The sequence below is a fragment of the Anomalospiza imberbis genome, chromosome 3 (assembly GCF_031753505.1).
Source record: "Anomalospiza imberbis isolate Cuckoo-Finch-1a 21T00152 chromosome 3, ASM3175350v1, whole genome shotgun sequence".
NCBI lineage: Eukaryota > Metazoa > Chordata > Aves > Passeriformes > Viduidae > Anomalospiza > Anomalospiza imberbis.
In genome coordinates, this window is record NC_089683.1 from 65680143 (window position 1) to 65698509 (window position 18367).

The window sequence follows — 18367 nt, forward strand, 5'->3', positions numbered from 1 at the left end:
GCGGCAAACATAAGCAAAGCTGAGAAAAACTACCTTCTGTTAACTGATAAAAGTGTTCAGTGAGTGGGATGTGAATGCTTTACACCCTGAACCGGCACAGATCTTGTGGTACAGAGTGTGTCCCTGCCAGTCCTTTATGCTGTCTTTGTAGTGTAAACTGGACTCTATTTTGTCTTTGAGAAAGGACCCATTAGCTGCCTCGTATTTGTACAGTGCTTAGCACAATGTAAGCTGCTCTTGAAGTACTTACCAACACAACCACGACTAGCCATTTGCCCTTGTGAAGGGCTTGCTATGGTTTGTCACTGTCACTTTCTTATAAGACAAATACTTAAATTTCTCGATCCATTATGCTCAGTGATGGACTGCTTCTCCTTACAGGATGCTGGCAGGGGCTGAACTACTTTGTACCTGTGTAGTCTTTAAGTATTTAGAAAGTGAGTAAAATGTTAGTTCTGAAAAAGAGAAATTTCTGTATGCCAGACAAGACTCTACAGAGAGAGAAATGCATGTGCTTTTTGCATACTGCAGATTGTGTATTTATTTGTGTGTGTATCTGTGGTTACAGACTTCATTTTTCAGAAGGCCAGATTATTTTCTGGGTGTTAGGAGTGAGCAGTATGGATGTGGGTAGATATGGTGAAGGAAGCAAGCTGCAGAGCACCATGCCTCACCTTCTGTCTTCACCCAGAGCCCAGGCTCTTACAGCAGCCCACCAGCCTGCCCCAGCTGGTCTCAGGGCTGCCTGCTTCCCCCCAGTGCAGTCTGCATGGAACAGGTGCCCTGATGGTAGTCAGACTGCTGGGTCAGAGCCAGGGTTCATGGCCCCTGGACTAGAAGTACAGGTCCAGCCTTAGAGGCCATGTAGTGCAGCTCCCAGATTGCCTTGCACTGCCACAGCAGCCTGCCCCAGTAGGCTCGGTGGTGGGTACTACTTGTGAGGTGATGGGGCTCTGCATGGGTTTTATCACAAAGAGAGGGTGATGGCAGCAGCCTGGCTTGGCTCAGGGCTGGCTCGTACCTGGCACAAGAGGACATGCATAGCTGCTTCGTCAGCATTGCTCCAGAGCTTTCCCTTGTCATCTTTTGGGAAATAAAGGTATGGGACTATCACTTGGGGTTGCCATTTAGAGAAATTATTTTCCTGCACCCTTCTATGCTTAATAAACTTCATGAGTCATGTGGCTGTCAGAAGCTGGGATCTGTAGCTGTTTGAATAAAGAAAGTAGAAGACTTCCTGAAGCTCAGTGAGTTGCTGTCAAATTGCATCCCAAGAAAGCAGTCCAGTATCCAGCTGCACTGGAGGACAGAGAAGTGGTATTTCTGACTGCAGACTATATGGTTCACATAGCAGATCCTGCATGGAAATGTGCATTCAGGTATGAGGAAAATGCATGAGTGGGAGGAAGCAGTGTGAGCAGAGCAGGATGCTGTGCCTGTGTAGTCTCTGCTCCATTGGGACATCAGCTGACTGTTAGGGCTGGCTTTGTGCCCTGATGGGACAGCTGAGGCTGCCTGGGTGGCAGCTGCCACCAGGTGTGTACATGGGATTCAGGTGGGCGTGGGAAGCTGAAGGTTTCCAGCTTTCCTGGTGGGTGTGCTTCTGTGGAGGTGGTGATGGGCTTGGTGGGGTGGGTGTTGCAACCCTTTCTTAGCAAACTTGTCACCTTGCATGTGGGAAAATATATCCTGTGAGCTGACTTTCCCTCAGAGAGCATTTGCTAGGCTTCACTAAATACAGAGGCTTTGTATATTGCATTGTCTGTTTTGAGGATAGTGGATACTTGAACAAACCAGGAATGAGTAGTTTAGTGTGCAGTAATAACTTAATACTCTTCTGTTGACTCTTTGAACTGACAGCAAAGCATGGTGCTCTGATGGCCATCAAAATGGAAAAGTCATTCTCCTGAGAAAGCAGATCTAAATTATTTCCACCATCACAGCAGGGTGTGTTGCGTAGGGGTGAAACATACCATGACCTGTTGAAATGAACGACTGAAAGTGGGAAGTCATTCAGCTTATTTTCATGCATGTGAAATGAGGGAATGGAAGCAAAGAAAGAAGGCTGTATCCTCTCAATACTCTTGTTGCCCTGTATTAAATGAGGTATCTTTCTGCTTTTTCAGGAGTTCCAAATCCTTTTTAACTTCCGGACCTAAGGCAACATATTAATTGAGGATATATGGCTATAACATTCTCAGTTTTGGTGTTGTATATGTGTGTGCTGTTCTAATTATATGTAATTGTAATTAATTGTATAATTATAAAGGCTTTCTTTCTGTAGGGCTTTTGATGGTGTCTCCCACAACATCATTTGTCATTAAATTGGAGAGATAGGGGTTTGATAAATGGACTGTTAAATAAATGAGAAAATGCCTAGGCAGCTGCATCCAAAGATTTGCAGTCAACTGCTCAATGTCCAAATGGAGATCAGAAATAAGTGCTGTCCCTCAGGGGTCCATAATGTGATCTGAAGGGTTCAATATCACCAATGACATGCAGTGGCTTTGAGTATGCCTTCAGCAAGTTTGCAGATGACACCACTCTGAGCAAGTGCAGTTGATTTGCAAGTGGGAATGGAAATCACCCAGAAAGACTTCAGCCTAGAGAAGGGTGCCCATATGAATCTTGTGAAGTTTGGCGAGGCCAGGTACGTGGTCCTGGCCTGCACCTGCGTCATGGCCTTCCTCAGTATCTGTACAGACTTGGAGATGAATGGATTAGGAGCAGCCCTGCAGAGAAGGACTTGGGGGTACTGGTGGATGAAAAACTGCACATGAGACAGCAATGTGTGCTTCAGCTCAGAAAGCCAACCATACCCTTGGCTTCATAAAAAGTGTGGCTAGCAGGTTAGTGGAAGTTATTTTCCCCCTCTGCTCTGAAGAGGCCCACACTTCAATGACTAAGAAGTTTGTTTGGTTGGGGTTTTTTTAGTTTTTTGCTGTCACAATGAATGTTTGACTATTTCTGCATCCAGAAACCTCTGTTAGCTCTTACTGCTTGCTTTTCTGGTCACATGAACAATTTCCTTGTGCCTTTAGCAACCTATTTTTACTGTCTTCAGTGTGGTGTTGCAAACCAAATGTATACTAAATTTTACTGGCATCTGGGTTGATTACTCTGTGGCTGATCTCCTCCTGTATTATACTATGAACTGTAGAAGAGGCTTATCTGCACCTCCATTTCTGTTATCCTGTTCTCTGGCTTGTAAAATCACAGAATGGTTAAGGTTGGAAGGGACCACTAGAGATCATCTAGTCTGGCCCCCCTGCTCAAGCAAGGAGCCCTAGAGCATGTTTTTTTGAACATCTCCAGTGAGGGAAATTCCAAAACCTCTCTGGCTAGTCTGTTCTGTTGTGTGATCACCTGCACAAGGAAGGTATTCCTTATGTTCAAGTGAAACTTCTGTCAGTTTCTGCCTGTTGCCTCTTGTCCTGTTGCTCCACTGAGAAGACCTTGGCTCCATCCTCTTGAGACATTCCCTTCAGGTACCTACAGACACTGATCATGTCTCAGTTGTCTCTTCTTGAGGCTGAACAGGCCCAGCTCCCTGAGATGTTCCATGTAAGAGGTGCTCCAGTCTCTTAATCAACTTTGTTACACTTTGCTGGAGCTACTCCAGGAGCTCCACATCTCTCTGGTACTGAGGAGCCCAGAACTCGACACAGCACTCGTGAGTCTCACGCATACCTAGTGAGATGTGGCCTCTCTAGGGATGAGTAGAGAGACAGGATCACGTCCCTTGATCTCCTGGCAGTGTTCTTCCCAATGTCCCCAGGATACCATTGGCCTCCTTAGCCACATGGGCACACTGCTGGCTCATGGACAGGTAGTTGTCCACCAGAACTCCCAGGTTCTTCTCCACAGAGCTGCATCCCAGCAGATAGCCCAAGCCTGTACCAGTGAATGAGATTATTCCTCCCGAGGTTCAGGACCACGCATTTGCCTTTGCTGAATTTCACACAGTTCCCCTCTGCCCATCTCTCCAACCTGTTGAGGTCCCTCTGAGTAGCTGCATGGCCCTCTGGGGTATTGGCCACTCCTCCCAACTTTGTGTCATCTATGAACTTGCTTAGAAGGCATCTGTCCCTCCATCCAAGTCCCTGATGAAGAAGTTAAACAATACTGGACCCACTATTGAACCTTAGGGGACACCACAAGTGACAGGCCTCCAACTACACCCTGTGCCAATTATAGTGACCTTCTGGGATTTGCCATTCAGCCAGTTCTCAGTCCACCTCACCTTTTACTTGTCCAGTTCACACACCTGAGTTTGTCTATGTGGCTCTGATGGGAGACAGTGTCAAAAGATTTGCTGAAGTCCAGGTAGACAGCAGCCGTTGGTCTCTCCTCGTCTCTCCAGCCAGTTGTCCCATTGTAGGCTCCAGCATGCTTTAAAAGTTTGGTTAAGTTGCTATGCAGCTGTGAAGCATCTGAATAATCTGTGAAAAGCATGTGCTCTGAGAGGAAGATCATACTTACCACTGTTTAAAAAACCAGGGTTCATTGAGCTGTCCAGTTCTCTTTTTCTGATTTTTTTAGCCAGTATTTGGCAATTACCAGCAGCTATAGGGCAGAAGGAGGTAAGTGAAGACAGGAGAGATCTATGCCACCTAATTTGTGTGATGTAAGGCGGGTCTTTGACAGACTTCTTTCTGAAGAGCAATGTTAAAAAGTGAAGGTTATAGGAAAAGGCAATATTGGAGCTTTTTGTGGTACTTATAAAATATTTTTCTTCTCCTCAAATTGGCATTTGAAAGGGACAGTGAAATCAGTAGTTGAATTGATTTCTTGGCAGCCAGCAGGTGAATATTACAAAGTAAATGCACTTAGTTGCTGTCTGGCTGTGTCTTCTCCCCCTACCCTGTAGAACTGTCCCACAGTAACTTTTTTATGGTCTAAGAAGAGATAATATAAAAAGGAAGCATGGAGAAGGTTAACATGATTCCACTCTCATCTACCATGATTTTTGTACAGAGTCCCTCCACTCCCAAAGAAAGCAAAAATTAGAAATTCATGATTTAGAGTACCTCTGGGTTTCACATTATGCTTCTTTTCCATGGTAGAGAAAGTGATTAATTTGTTTCAATAAATAATATACCTTTTGATCTACTGGTCTTTGTAGAACAGTGGCATCTTACATAGGGCTCAATTCAAAGTCTTTTTTTGTCCTTTTTTTTTTTAAATCTGAGAGAACTTGTCCCAGTAGCTTCTTTCTGAAAAGCCTCAGTTTCTTCTTCCTTTAGATGCAGCCAAACCAAAGCATTCTTTCTCAAATGATTCCTCAAACTTGCCAAATTTTGTTTCTTTGCCATCTTTGCGTGTTCATGCATCCACCCTGATCTGAGCCAGGATGCACTAATTTGGTTCCTTAATGCAAGGCTTCTGGTGCACAGAACCACACTGACAGGGAAGAAAGAAAAAAAAACACTTAAAAAGGAAAGGTTTCCTACTTGATCACTGTAGCGGTCCCCTAGCTTTCATTTACTACTTTTAGTGCCAAATAAGAATAAATTAAAAGATATAAAGGAAAAAGTATCTATTTTCAGGGAAGTTCTCCTTAAACACTGTTTTTAGTACTCCTTTTTTTTTCTTCTGCAGAGTGGGAAGGCACCAGTGAAAGACATGTTCACAGATCTCAAAGATGGGAGGAAGCTTTTGGACCTTTTGGAGGGTCTAACGGGGAAACCTCTGGTAAGAGAAACATCTGAATCATGTTTCCATTTATTAAAAAAACCCAAACCAATGAATAAACAAAACACAAACTGAGGCATGAGATTTTTTATAATTGTATTTTAATTTATTTAAAACCTTAATTTGCTTGTAATGTGTACTTGTTCTCTACAGTTCCTGTGAAATTCCCATGAACTCCACTCATGAGATACAGGGTCAGGCTGAAGCTTAACTGTGTAACCCTCTCTTGAGGGTTTACATACTGTCTAGCAAAGCATGTAAAATCAGTGGTGTTGTTCACATAGTGTGTGTTTTTAGTAGAGGTCTTTTAAAGGTCTGTTTCTGGATGACCAGGTAGACCTGTGTTCAGCTGGATCCCTGTGGGCTTCTAGTAAGCTCGTGAAAGATCCCTAAAGAACAAAAAGAAAGTAAAAAGACAGCAGTTAGGTAAAAATCTGCGTCTCCATTGAAAAATTTTGGCATCTACAGACAGGAAAAGGATGAAAACTGCTCAAAATGTGTATGGGAAAGTGCATGCAGCTGAAAACTCTTCCGCTGCTACCATTAACGGCTCTTCAGAAAGATGCATGAAATATGGTGAAACCTGTGCCATTACTTGGGATTAAATTCTTGATTTCACTATTTATACTAAGTCTCAAATTTGTTTATGGACCTTATGAGGAACCTTTAGTCATACAAAATTTCATGTTGCAAGCTTATTTTGTTTTTTAAGCAAATGTGTTTTACTACTAATTCTAATAATTTGTGGTGTGATTTGAAGTATGATGAAAACAACATGAGTTTTTTTGTTTCTAAGTTGACTACTGTGCTCCAAATTCAGCTCCATGCTTTTGCACTATGATCACTTTCTGCCACAGGAATAAAATTATTTATTCCTGATTAAAAGCAAATGGAGTGGCAGGTATTGTCAAGAGTTGAAGGTTTGTTTTTTTTTTGGTGGGGTTTTTTTTTCTGGTTGCAGAGGTTTTTTTTTTTGTTTTTTTTATTCCCCCTGATACTAAAAGGAAGAGAAAATCAGGAAGCATAACTTTTTCTCAGTATGCAAAGATTTAGCAGGCTTTTGGTGCCAGAAAAACAAATTGCTGCTTGTTCTTTCTTGGGAGCCAGAAAATTTCAAGTACTCTGGCAAATGTTCAAAAGCTTCAGATCTTCCCCAGGAACTTTTCCTTTGCTTTTGCATTGCCGGTTTATAATTCTGTAGATAAATTCTGGGAATAAAAATTTTAGACTTAACTGAAGATGAGCTGAAACACATTTTGACTCCAAGGCCTGTCCTGTGCCTTGAATTGGGGAATGTTGTTCTGACCAGTTTTCATTTTGAAATTGTTGTGGATGATCTTGAAAGAAAGAAGTTAAAATCTGGAGATTTCTTCTCTAATTTTGTTTGGTATGTCCATTAATTCTGATGTTAAGCAGATTGTAACTTTTTATTTTCAGCCTAAAGAACGAGGTTCCACACGAGTACATGCCTTGAATAATGTCAACCGAGTACTGCAAGTCTTGCATCAGAACAATGTGAGCATGTTTTTCCATAGCTTTTTTAGAGATTCTTTAGTTTGTTGTTGTATGTAAATGAGTTCAGAATGCAGAGAGTAAAAGTTTTTTGTGTCTAAAATGAGACCTCATTGAGATGGGTAAACTGTTTATAGTTTCTTATATGATGTAGAATTTCAGTATCCAGCAATTCAGTGAGATCTTAAAATGCAAACTTGCTAATGGTATTAAACCACTAATCACAAAACTCTGGTTTGTTGAGATGTGTGCAGCTCCCAAGAAAAAGATGCCTTGAAGTTTTGCTATTGCATAGCTGATGAATACAGCAGGACAAAAGAATAATTTCAAATAATGCTGCATAACTTGTGCAGGAGCCTGTAAGGGGATGGCAGGTTTCGTGGCTCTATCCTGCTCTCCATTTCTAGGAGTTTTTTCGTTGGTTTGTCACCTCTGTGTCAAACATATAGTGTTTCTAATTTGTAGCTTTGGTAACTGGTCAGAAGAACAAACAAGCAAACAAAATCAAATCCTCCTTTAAGAGAAATAAGATTATTAATTATTTGGCTTAATATTTGTTTTTACTGCCTGGAAGACAGTAGTGCTATAGTAAAGTGGTATTAGTTTTTCTTCCTTTTTTGACAAACAATTCCTGGTAAGTGTGCTGTCTATACTTAGAATTTCTATTTGTGAATGTCAGGTCACTAAGATAACGTAAAAAAAAAACATTTTGGCAATAAAATACATCAAATACAAGAAAGCATGGGCATATTTATATAAACGGCTGATTGAAGAGTGACACAACATGCTGTATTATACTGCAGTATCCCCTCTGTGTTGGTGGACTAGTGTCATATTTCTTGGAAGCAGACAAAACTAGCAGTGGGTTCTTTTTGTTCTTTGAGCTACTGTAAATATTAACTTTTTAAAGGATAAATAATGAGTTTTTCAGCTTGAAAATGATTAATTTTATTATAACAATAAATGAAACAATACTGAATTGCAATAATTAATTATTTCTTCCTTAAGCTGGCAGCATCTGGGTTTCTGGAAGTAAACAGATGGTCTTAGTTAGCTGAAGGTTGTTAAGGTCATGTAGCTGATTTATGCCTACTACTTAGCTTCATTAGAAAGTGTGTTGTATGTTACGATGGAGGGAAAAGGCATCCACTGAAAAGTAGTTGCATTCTGTTGTTTGAGAGTTTGTGGGCTATGAAATATTCATAACTTGTGAAATAATTTATAAAAGTGTTTAAATATGTATTGCAAGGATCAGACAAACCTAGGATGTAGGTGATCAAGTGATCCTGAGAATCTCATCCTTTTAGCAGAATGGTTCCAAGTAAGGAAAGTCAACTTTTGTAAAGTCAACTTTTGATATGTAAATCAAATTAAAATATAAAAATAACTGAGGACCAAACTTGCTTTATTTTTATTTTCCTATCAGGTCCTTTATGCTTGCATTTCTGTTTTTCAGTTTTAACTACTGGTATACACCTGTATATTTAGAGGAGAGAATAAAACTCTTCCAGTGGAATATATTCTTTGATGCTGTCTCTTGTCATGCAGTTTAAGCAGTTAAGTTTATTTAAGCAGTTGTCATGACAAATGCAGATGAACAGTTTTCTGTCTACTCTGCTTTTCTCTTCAACTACTATTTATTTCAGAGCACTTGGTAATACTTGGCTGGACAGCCAGGGATGTGGGGTGGGGTTGTTACTTGGAGCTATGATAACAGTGTTTAATAGAGAGTTGATTCAACCTCTCCAGGTGGAGCTGGTGAATATTGGAGGAACTGACATCGTTGATGGAAATCACAAGCTGACGCTGGGGCTGCTCTGGAGCATTATCTTGCACTGGCAGGTGAGAGGCTGCTGTGAGACCTCTTCCTTTCCAGGAATCATGTACATTGTTCTGCTGTGATTTTCTCAAGCCTTCCCAGGCTTTTGGTGGCAGAAAATACTGCTTCTATTTTGGGCTGGTAAATAAAGGCAGGCAAGTATTTGGTTTCTGCTAGAAGTTTATTGGCTGCCTCCCATGATCCGTATTCTCGCATGCGCCCAGTTGTGCTCAGCCACTCGGTTTAGTTCCTGCTGGTGTGAATTGCAGAGAGGCTTTTCGAGCTGAAGCATTTTATTTCCATTCCTTCCTCAAGGCCTTGAGGCAGGTAGTATTTTACTGTTTAGGTAGCTGTGTTTGTCTTGCATCTTACAGCTGCTTTGTAGGTTTGTTAGTCTCATAGATTGAATTGTTCCTGGTTTATCTAAGTATCTGGGAAGATCACTGAATTAATTTGGAGGGACCTTTGTAGATGTGTATAACTAGTACCCAAACAACAAACTACTTTTGTAGCATGAGCAGATATCCTCTTCTTGCAGAAAACATATACGAGCTTTATATTTGGAGTTTGTTTACTGGTGGAACCACAGCACAAGGCAGTGAGGAGTTTTATTCCCTATGCTTAGAGCAGACAGCACCAAGGAGAGTGAGAGGATCATAATGTAAGAGTAATGTGTCATTATTACACTAAGCATCACTGGTTCTTGTAATCAGTAGCGGGAAAAGACGGCCCGAAAACTGTTATTCCCAAATTTCATGTGAGGAATTGGAGTTTGATTCATTGCTTTTCCTGGGGAAGCCCCTTCCACGATCTGGGAAGGGTAGTTTGGTTTTGTAAGGAGGAAAAGTGGGGCATGTGTTTGTAAGGTGTAGCTGTTGCTGTCTTGCAGGTGAAGGATGTCATGAAGAACATCATGTCAGATTTGCAGCAGACCAACAGTGAGAAGATATTGCTGAGCTGGGTTCGCCAGTCCACCAGACCTTACAGTCAGGTCAATGTTTTGAACTTCACCACAAGCTGGGCTGATGGACTGGCCTTTAATGCTGTCATTCACAGACATAAGTAAGTGGCAAACAACTTATCCTTGACCTAGTGAAGCAAACAGCTTTTTTCCTGTGTCTTCATGCTTGAACATTTGACAGCTTCTGGCCTATTTCAGTGATTCATTGTCCTGGATTGTTGTTTGTTTGTCTTTTTTTTTGTGGCAACAATAGCAGTGGTGGGACATTGCCAGCAAAGACTGTAGCCAAGGCAGGAGGGTAACACTGAGTTCCTGCACATGCACAAACATTTGCTAATTGGAGTGGGTTTACATCCCACTTGGTATGCATTTTACAGTGAATATATTGAAGGGGTCTCTGTGGGAGAAGGCGGAGTTGACCATCTCCTTCACCTGAATTTCTTTCCTTCTACGTGCCCTCCTTTGCAAAAAGAAATTTTTCTTCCATTGGAGAATGCCATATAATTTCAATAAGAAGGTACAGAAGCTTCAGAATGGAGAAATGAGGGGCTCTGTAGTTTTTCTGGTGTTCTTTAATATATCTTGCTAAAAAGACAATGTATGCAGTTCTTTCAGGACTGCAGGCAGAACTGTGGGGCAGAATATCAAACACTTTAGGTATCTGTAGAATATCCTTTAGTTTGTTCATTATACTTTATAAGGAATGGAGTTAAAGTTTCTTTGCACAGATCTTTTATGTTCTTTCTGATTTGTTCAAGACTCTTCAGAAGTTTAAATAAATCATCATTACAGATTCTATTAAAGTTGCATACTTTTTAAATTCCTTTTTAAAAATATTTTCTTTGAGATCTACTGGGCAATCTCTTCTAATCCTGTGTCTCTTAAATGAAGTCAGCTCATTGCTTTGCAAGGTCTGACTGTTCTTACCCATAAATAACAATTTTAATGTGGAAATGGTATAATAATTTCTAGAATTTAACCAGACCTCCTGGTCACCAGGTATTCGACACAGCAAATGCTTTACAAACACTCAGATTTACACCCAGCAGATGTAAAGTGTTTGCAGAACATATATTCACTTTGACCTTGCTCCGAAGTGCCCATTTGGCCTGTGGTAAATGCAATAGGCTCTGTCACAGGCTCACTGGCTTCAGGACAGGTCTACCCTGACATAACTCTGTGTCTTGTGGACCAGAGCTGGCTTGTGTTCAGCCTGCTTGGCTGTGGAAGGAGGGCCAGCACCACACTGAGGGCTTCTGCAAGTTTGGAAGGACTGCTGTGCAAGGACAGAGCTACCAAACCTCTCACTGGAATTTATCACAAGTATTACGAAGTCACTCCCCTGGACTGTGTGAGCAGTTATGCTGATTTTCCTACCAGCACAACTGCCTGTAGTGGCCTTGCTCTGCTGCTGAATGTGTGAAGCTTTGTGATGGAGAATGTGCCAGCTTTAGACACAAATGAAACCTAGGTGACCTGAGAGAAGCAGAAAAATTAGTTTTAGGCTGTTTGTTGTCCTTTTGTTTTTAATATGTACTTAGGCTGTGCAGGATCTGAAGTCTCTGCCCTTTTCAGAGCACTTGTTAAGTAGCAAAAGCCTCAGCTGAAAGCTTTTGACTCAGTAACTGTGCTTTCCTGTGACTTCCTAAAATCTGGGTCTGAGCCTTTTATTCCATATTCCTTGGAGTCTGACAGCTGCTGGCATGTCAGAATTCAGCTCTGTTGTCCCTGGGCACAGTCCTTTAGTCAGAAAAGCACCATTTTCCCCATACTTTAAAGAAATCTTGAGCAGGGTTTATCTTTTCAGCTTTGAAGGAGAGACTTTAAAAGCACTTGCAAGGAGCAACGAGATTGGGGTAGGGTGCAGAAGCGATAGGACAACAAAGCCATTTAACTTAACCAGACAGTAGTGCTTCCCTGCCTCAGGGGCATTTTTCAATACTGCTTCTATATTTTAGTTTAATATGATACTTAAAAGAGGAGAATCTTAATGGATTCCATTAAGAGATTTAATATCTTTCTTTTCTCATTATGTATCTGTCAACAATTGTTGGTTGTGCTACCTCTTGGCTACAATATCTAATATCTTTATAACACCTGCAACATGCAAGAAACCTATGAGCTCATCTAATTTTATTAGCATTTTACTGTACTGGTCTCTTTCATTTACTAATATTAGCTTAATTCCTCTTTGAATTGAATTCTACGTTTTCATTTGATTTTCTCACTCTTGGATAAGTACCTAGTTTTGATTTATTAAAATCTTTGTTTTCAAAGTCAGTATCTCCTAATCTGTGAATCTAGAATCTGTGGTTCTTCTTGCTGCTTTTGCATGGATGTACAGTATTCCATGGGCTTCTATGTATATCTTTGTTCCTGCTCACCCTGCTTTCTTCTGGCTTTTTAGACTCTGTTGGCTTAGGGACTTTCTGTTTCACAAACGTAATGACTTGACAGATGATAAAGGGCATTCTGAAGTCAATTTACAACTGAATCAAATATTAAAAGAATTAAAGGCAAGCCCATCTCTTCCTCCCCAAGTTCTATGAAGTACCGAATCAATAGCAGTGTTTTGATGAGAAGCCACTATTGCAGAAGAATGGAGGATGTTTTAATGGCTCTGCAGCTGTGCTGCTGCAGCACTTGGCTGATCATGCCCCACAGGTGTAGGTACTGCTCGGAATGGGCCCTGTTTGCTCCCTCTGCTTCCTCTTGTGTGCTCTGCTCTTTTCCCTTGAGACCCACCAGTGTGTTTTGGGTGCACAGCTGAACTGGAGATGCCCTTGGGTTAACACTGATCTTAGATGAAGGCTGCTGACACTGCAAATTGATCAGCTCCTTGGCCTGATTTGTACTGGGACTCATGAGCACTTGTGATGGGATGTTTTCCTGTAGGCTGTTTTTTGTTATTGGGGGAAAAAGACCATGAGGAAGAGTGAGTGAGTGGGGTGGAGACCGCTGTTTCTCCTGGCTGTGATGGCCTGGGGTGGTCACTGAGCCACATCACAAGTTTGGAATGAGGTTTTCCAGGAACAGAGTGACTCTTGATTACCCAGCAGTGCCTGATGCAGAAAATGTGTAATAATAAAATGCTGTAAAAGAAACAGTTGAGGAAAACTGGTTCTGGGATAAATTTTAAACGTAGCTTGTGTTCTTGCTGGTGGTATTTGATCTCCCGTTTCAGTCAATGACTTTGTTAAGGACATGGAATGGAAGGTGGATGTTGCTGTGGGAATGCAGTGAGTTAATTTGTGATCGTCAGATTGTCTCTAATAAGTGAGAATCATGCTTTTTGTTTTGCATTTGTGTATATGCACTTATGATGGTATTTGGTGTATATGTGTATGAATATATTATTTGGGTAGCTACTATCATATGCCTAATTTGATATTCTGCATGGTATGGAATTTTCTTATGGATAAATTTGCTTTCATCCTTGTTTTGCTTTTACTTTTAGACCTGAGCTGTTCAGCTGGGATAAAGTTACAAAGATGTCCCCGGTTGAGAGACTGGAAAATGCTTTCAACATAGCCAAGAACCACTTAGGAATAGAGAAACTATTGGATCCTGAAGGTGGGATACAGTTTTTTTTACTCGACGAGAAGCTTTTTTTGAGCTCTCTTAAAAGAAATTTCTTGTATTGATACTAAGTATGATGACAATTCTATCAGCTTTGTGCAGTGCTATTTAATTTCAAGCCTTTACATTTGGATTTAAGCAAATGCTATTTGTTAGGGTAAGGGTACGGGTGTACATGTGTAGGCTTTGGTGTTTTGAATATTAAGGTTTGGGTTGACTTTCCATCCAGGGACTGTGTAAGGAAGGCGAAGTTGATACACTGACTTTGTTTCCTTTTAGGTAGGATCTGCGCTGTAAGGGTGTATGCTTTTCAGGTGCGGTAGTGCATTGTGTAGAAGGGGCTGTTTGAGAGCTCAGAATGTATTGTTCTTTACACACACACTGAGTAGCAGTAGTTGCCTAGGAATGCTTATCAGGATACCTTTATGGCTGGCTCCTTTTTAATTTATTGACCTGTTCCTCTGCTTTGAAGTGAGCCTCCAAAGATTCATTCTGAAAGACAAGCATCGCCTTCTTGTGGAAAAAAAAAAAAAGTATTAACTGAATGGGTACTGTTCATAACCCAGCCTGACTCAGTGAAACTCTTTCCAGTGTGGAAAATGGGAAAATTACCTGACTGACAATGGGAATGGTGATAGAGCCTAAGTGGAAATGTTTGTTTATGTAGGATACTGTCCTTGATACATTTCTGCTTGGGAGATGCTTCAGAATAATTTTCACCAGGCAGATTTTATTCCTTAGCAACTTCATGTCTGGGTTCTTACTTCAAAAAGATCAAGACTTTTAATGTGAATTCACTTCCAAATGTAGAATTTTTTTTTTCCTCCTTTATGTTACTTTTAATGTGTGCCTGGTCTCTAAGTTAAAAGCTTATGAAAGGCTGTTTAACAGGACAATATGTGAATTGTTACCTGTGTTCTATGTAATGATTTAAAAAATTGTCTTCATTTATTTTTCCCCTTGTTTTATCTTTTTGATGCAGATGTTGCTGTACAGATTCCAGACAAAAAGTCCATTATTATGTATTTAACTTCTTTGTTTGAGGTCCTTCCTAAGCAAGTTACAATGGAAGACATTCAGGAGGTAGAAACCCTTCCAAGGAGATACAAGCAGGAATGTGAGGATGGAGAATTCAGCGTGCCGCAGGTGTGTTTATCATCAAAGCTGGCCTTTCTTTTCTTGAGTTGTAATTTTAGCTGATCTTCAAGTTTGTGGTTTTGTATCAAGATTAAAGTTGTATTTTCTATCCAGGTTCTTTACTAATGAAATTGCAGTTTAATATAGTGACTTTGGCCTTTCTCATTAAAATGTATCCAACAATTTTTTTTAACATTTTATGAAAGCTTAAAAGAGATTTTAGTTGTTCTGTTTTTAATACCATTTGGGAGGGCATCTTCTGTGCAGTTCTAAGACATCTCTTTCCTCTTGGCTGCCTAGACTGTGGCACTTGAAGAAGACCAGGACAGTTCTAGAGCAGAGACTCCCAGCACAGTGACAGAGGTGGATATGGACTTGGATAGCTACCAAGTTGCTCTGGAAGAAGTTCTTACATGGTTGCTGTCAGCTGAGGATGCATTTCGGGAACAGGAGGAAATATCTGGTGATGTTGAGGAAGTCAAAGAACAGTTTTCCACCCACGAAGTAAGCTTCTCTTATAAATTATTTTGTTGTGGTTTGGCTTATTTTTTTTTTTGTGTTTGTGTAAATAAGCTGCAGAACTTCCATTTCCTAGCCTTTATTCAAGGCAAATTTCTTCTTTTTAGAAGAACCTAGAGTGAAGCATGATTTGAAACCTTAATGTAATTTTTTTAAATCAGCCTTTGTTGACTGGTTTACGGGTGTGCATAATACAAAGGCAGTCTGATCTCAGACTGAGTCGTACTTCCCTGCTGCTAATTACTAAAAAACCTGGTCAGCCTTATGCCACTTGCTGTTAAATAAGGGTAATGCTGAAATTGACAATTATGTCAATTTATTCAGTGGTCTTCCTATGATGATTAGGATAGTTTTTTTCAGAAACATGTGTGGATGCTTCCAAATTATTCTTTTTAATAAATTTTGGTTTGACTTTAGTCTAAATCTAAAAAAATGTCCTAATATTGCAAGAAGGTTTTTGCCATGTTAGATGTTTTAGTTTTTTCCCATACCAGCTTACTGTATAAAATCAAATATAGAGTTTGAATGTTGATCAATTGGAGGAATTTTTTCCTTGTGCTACAGTTCTAAAGCCATGAGGCAAAGGAAGAACTGTTCTGGATTTACAGTAAATATATGTTGCTGACTCATAGGGTTCTAATTGCTTTCCTACAGTACATTTCAGATGTTGTTTTATGTTCTGTTGGCCACAGTAAATTCCTGTTTCATGTTTTTATTGTGTTTGTTTGAAGACTCTCTTCTCCCAAACAGATCTTTCATTGAGGTGGTCAGTTTTGTTTTTTTTTTTCCCTCTGTTTTACTGGATCTAGAATTTTTGTAGTGCATGGAAAATCTTGTGTCAAGGAAAGGAACAGGTCTGCCATCATCATGCATTTGATGGTGCCAGCGCCTTCTAGAGTACTGATGCAAACATTACAGTTTTTTAGGATATTTACCAAGTCATAAACCCTGATAGGACCTCACAGTGCTGTCTGCTTGTACCATTTCCAGGGTTTTATGATGGAACTGACTGCGCACCAGAGCAGTGTGGGCAATGTTCTGCAGGCTGGAAACCAACTGGTGGCCCAGGGAAATCTGTCACCTGAAGAAGAGTTTGAGATCCAGGAGCAAATGCTGCTGCTGAACTCCCGCTGGGAGGAACTCAGGGTGGAGAGCATGGACAGGCAGTCCCGGTGAGTTCATGGCACATTAACTTCTTCTAGAGGTTCAGGACTGACCTCTGGTGCTTGCTGTGTTTTGGAGAATTTGGTTTGCATCCATTTGTAAGACTTTTTTTTTTTAGAATAAACATTTCACTTTGTGACACAAAATCTTCCTTCATGCCTTAAAGTAAAACAAAAGGAATGTGTATAACTTACTGAGGTTTTTTTTTTTGGTCATTGTGTAAATTATTTTGTGAATTGTTATGCAGATGTGCCAGACTAAATATATGGTACTTAAATGCAGTGGTTGCATAAGCTACTGAAACAATATTGGAAACACATTTAAGTTTCTCAGTAAAGTGTACAGTGGATATCTATGGGTACATAATTAAAAAAACTTTAACAATAATTTTTCCCTACATATGGGTTACCAAGGTAAGAGCTGCATATCAATGGAGAAACTGTGTTTTGTTGTGACTTTCAGCAGTGGCTTTATTAGCAGCAAACCCCATTGGAAGAAACAATCCCTGATATAGATTGCATAATTCATGAACATTTTTTATTGCAAAAGAAACAAGAATACTTATCTGTGTTCCTTAGCTAAATGCTGAAAATTTTATTTAGCGATAAGTAACAGTTTTATGTATGGCCTTGCTTCTTTCCTATATGAGCTAGAATTTAGTTCCTTTCTTTGGGAAAGCTGTGTCTGAAGTAACTCTGTGCTTCCCCCTGCAGCCTGCATGACATGCTGATGGAGCTCCAGAAACAGCAGTTGCAGCAGCTGTCTGACTGGCTGACGGTCACAGAGGAGCGCATTCAGAAGGTGGAATCTCAGCTCCTAGTGGAAGATTTGGAGTCACTTCAAAAGCAGCTGGAAGAACATAAGGTAAACCTTTTGGTGTTTTGTAATATGTATAGGAGAAATATTTGGAAGATGTGTACATTGGTACATGAGAAACTTGATTGTCAAGAGTCGTATATGACTGCATTTGGAGTTTGGAAAAGGATAATGATGGTGTAGAAAGGAATTAGAAGCCTTAACACCTGAGCACAGCTGGCTAGCAGGAACTGTTATATTTGCTTCATGCAGGAAATGATTCCTTTAGGGAAAATTGCTACCCTTACTTTGTGCAGAGAATAGGGCCTCTCCTGGTAAACTATTGATGTGAGGAACAGTACGAAAGGTACTCTGCAGAGATTTGCCCTTAATTGCTAGCAGGCATTACTAATGCCTGCTTGAGACTTGCACATTAAAATAGTGAGGGCATCAGGGCATTCCAAGTCATCAATTCCAGTCCCATCCTAAGAGAGTGTTTAGACACTGCTTTCTCATATGTGCAATATTTTGGAAGTGTTTTTTCTCTCAGTTGAATTTTTGGGTAATCCAGCAAAGGATTAAAGGTAAATCCAGCCTTTCTATCCTGCAATGTTTTTGTGAAGGAGAAAGATGTTCTTTTGATATTTGTTGTGGTGCAGCTTTAGTTTTCATGCTCAGTGCTGAGGTTTGACCTTCTCCCCAGCATGGGATATAGCTCACAGAACAAGAGCACTAGAGTATTTTTAGTCTGTGTAGTTTCCTGTCCTTTGTTTTTGAAGTCTGGTAAGTTTGAGGCATGTGTTTCATAGAGTAGCTTAGGATATGCTGGTATAAAGTGACATTTACAGTACTGTGAAGGTGTGTTGATCTTGCAGAGATATTTTGTAGTAGGCTTTAACCATTGAATCTGTTCTTTTAGAAGCTGTATGGATATTTAAATCTACAGATTGCTTTAAACTAATCAGAACTGCATGTTTTCCGCAGTTTTCAACTATTACCTTAGGAGCATCATGGTCAGTTACTGCAGTGTTGATACTTTTGAAATTATATTGTCAATTCCTGAAAAATTAGTGTTCTTAATGATTTCTGTTTGGCATGCCCTATGTTGCTTGCTTATTAACAATAGCAGCCCTGTGTAGAAACACTTAAGCTCTCCTACATATAACATTGGACATATGGAAATCAGT

General features: G+C 40.3%; 1 protein-coding gene across 1 annotated transcript in view; it reads left to right on the plus strand.

Annotated features, from left to right (window-relative positions):
- Positions 1-18367, plus strand: part of UTRN (utrophin) — a 302322-nt gene that overhangs the window by 32681 nt on the left and 251274 nt on the right. Inside the window, exons 3-11 of the mRNA XM_068184872.1 lie at positions 5602-5694; positions 7132-7209; positions 8956-9048; positions 9915-10087; positions 13444-13559; positions 14548-14711; positions 15003-15206; positions 16212-16393; positions 17099-17249. Of these exons, the coding sequence (XP_068040973.1) occupies positions 5602-5694; positions 7132-7209; positions 8956-9048; positions 9915-10087; positions 13444-13559; positions 14548-14711; positions 15003-15206; positions 16212-16393; positions 17099-17249 (1254 nt within the window). The remainder of the gene's footprint in view (positions 1-5601; positions 5695-7131; positions 7210-8955; positions 9049-9914; positions 10088-13443; positions 13560-14547; positions 14712-15002; positions 15207-16211; positions 16394-17098; positions 17250-18367) is intronic.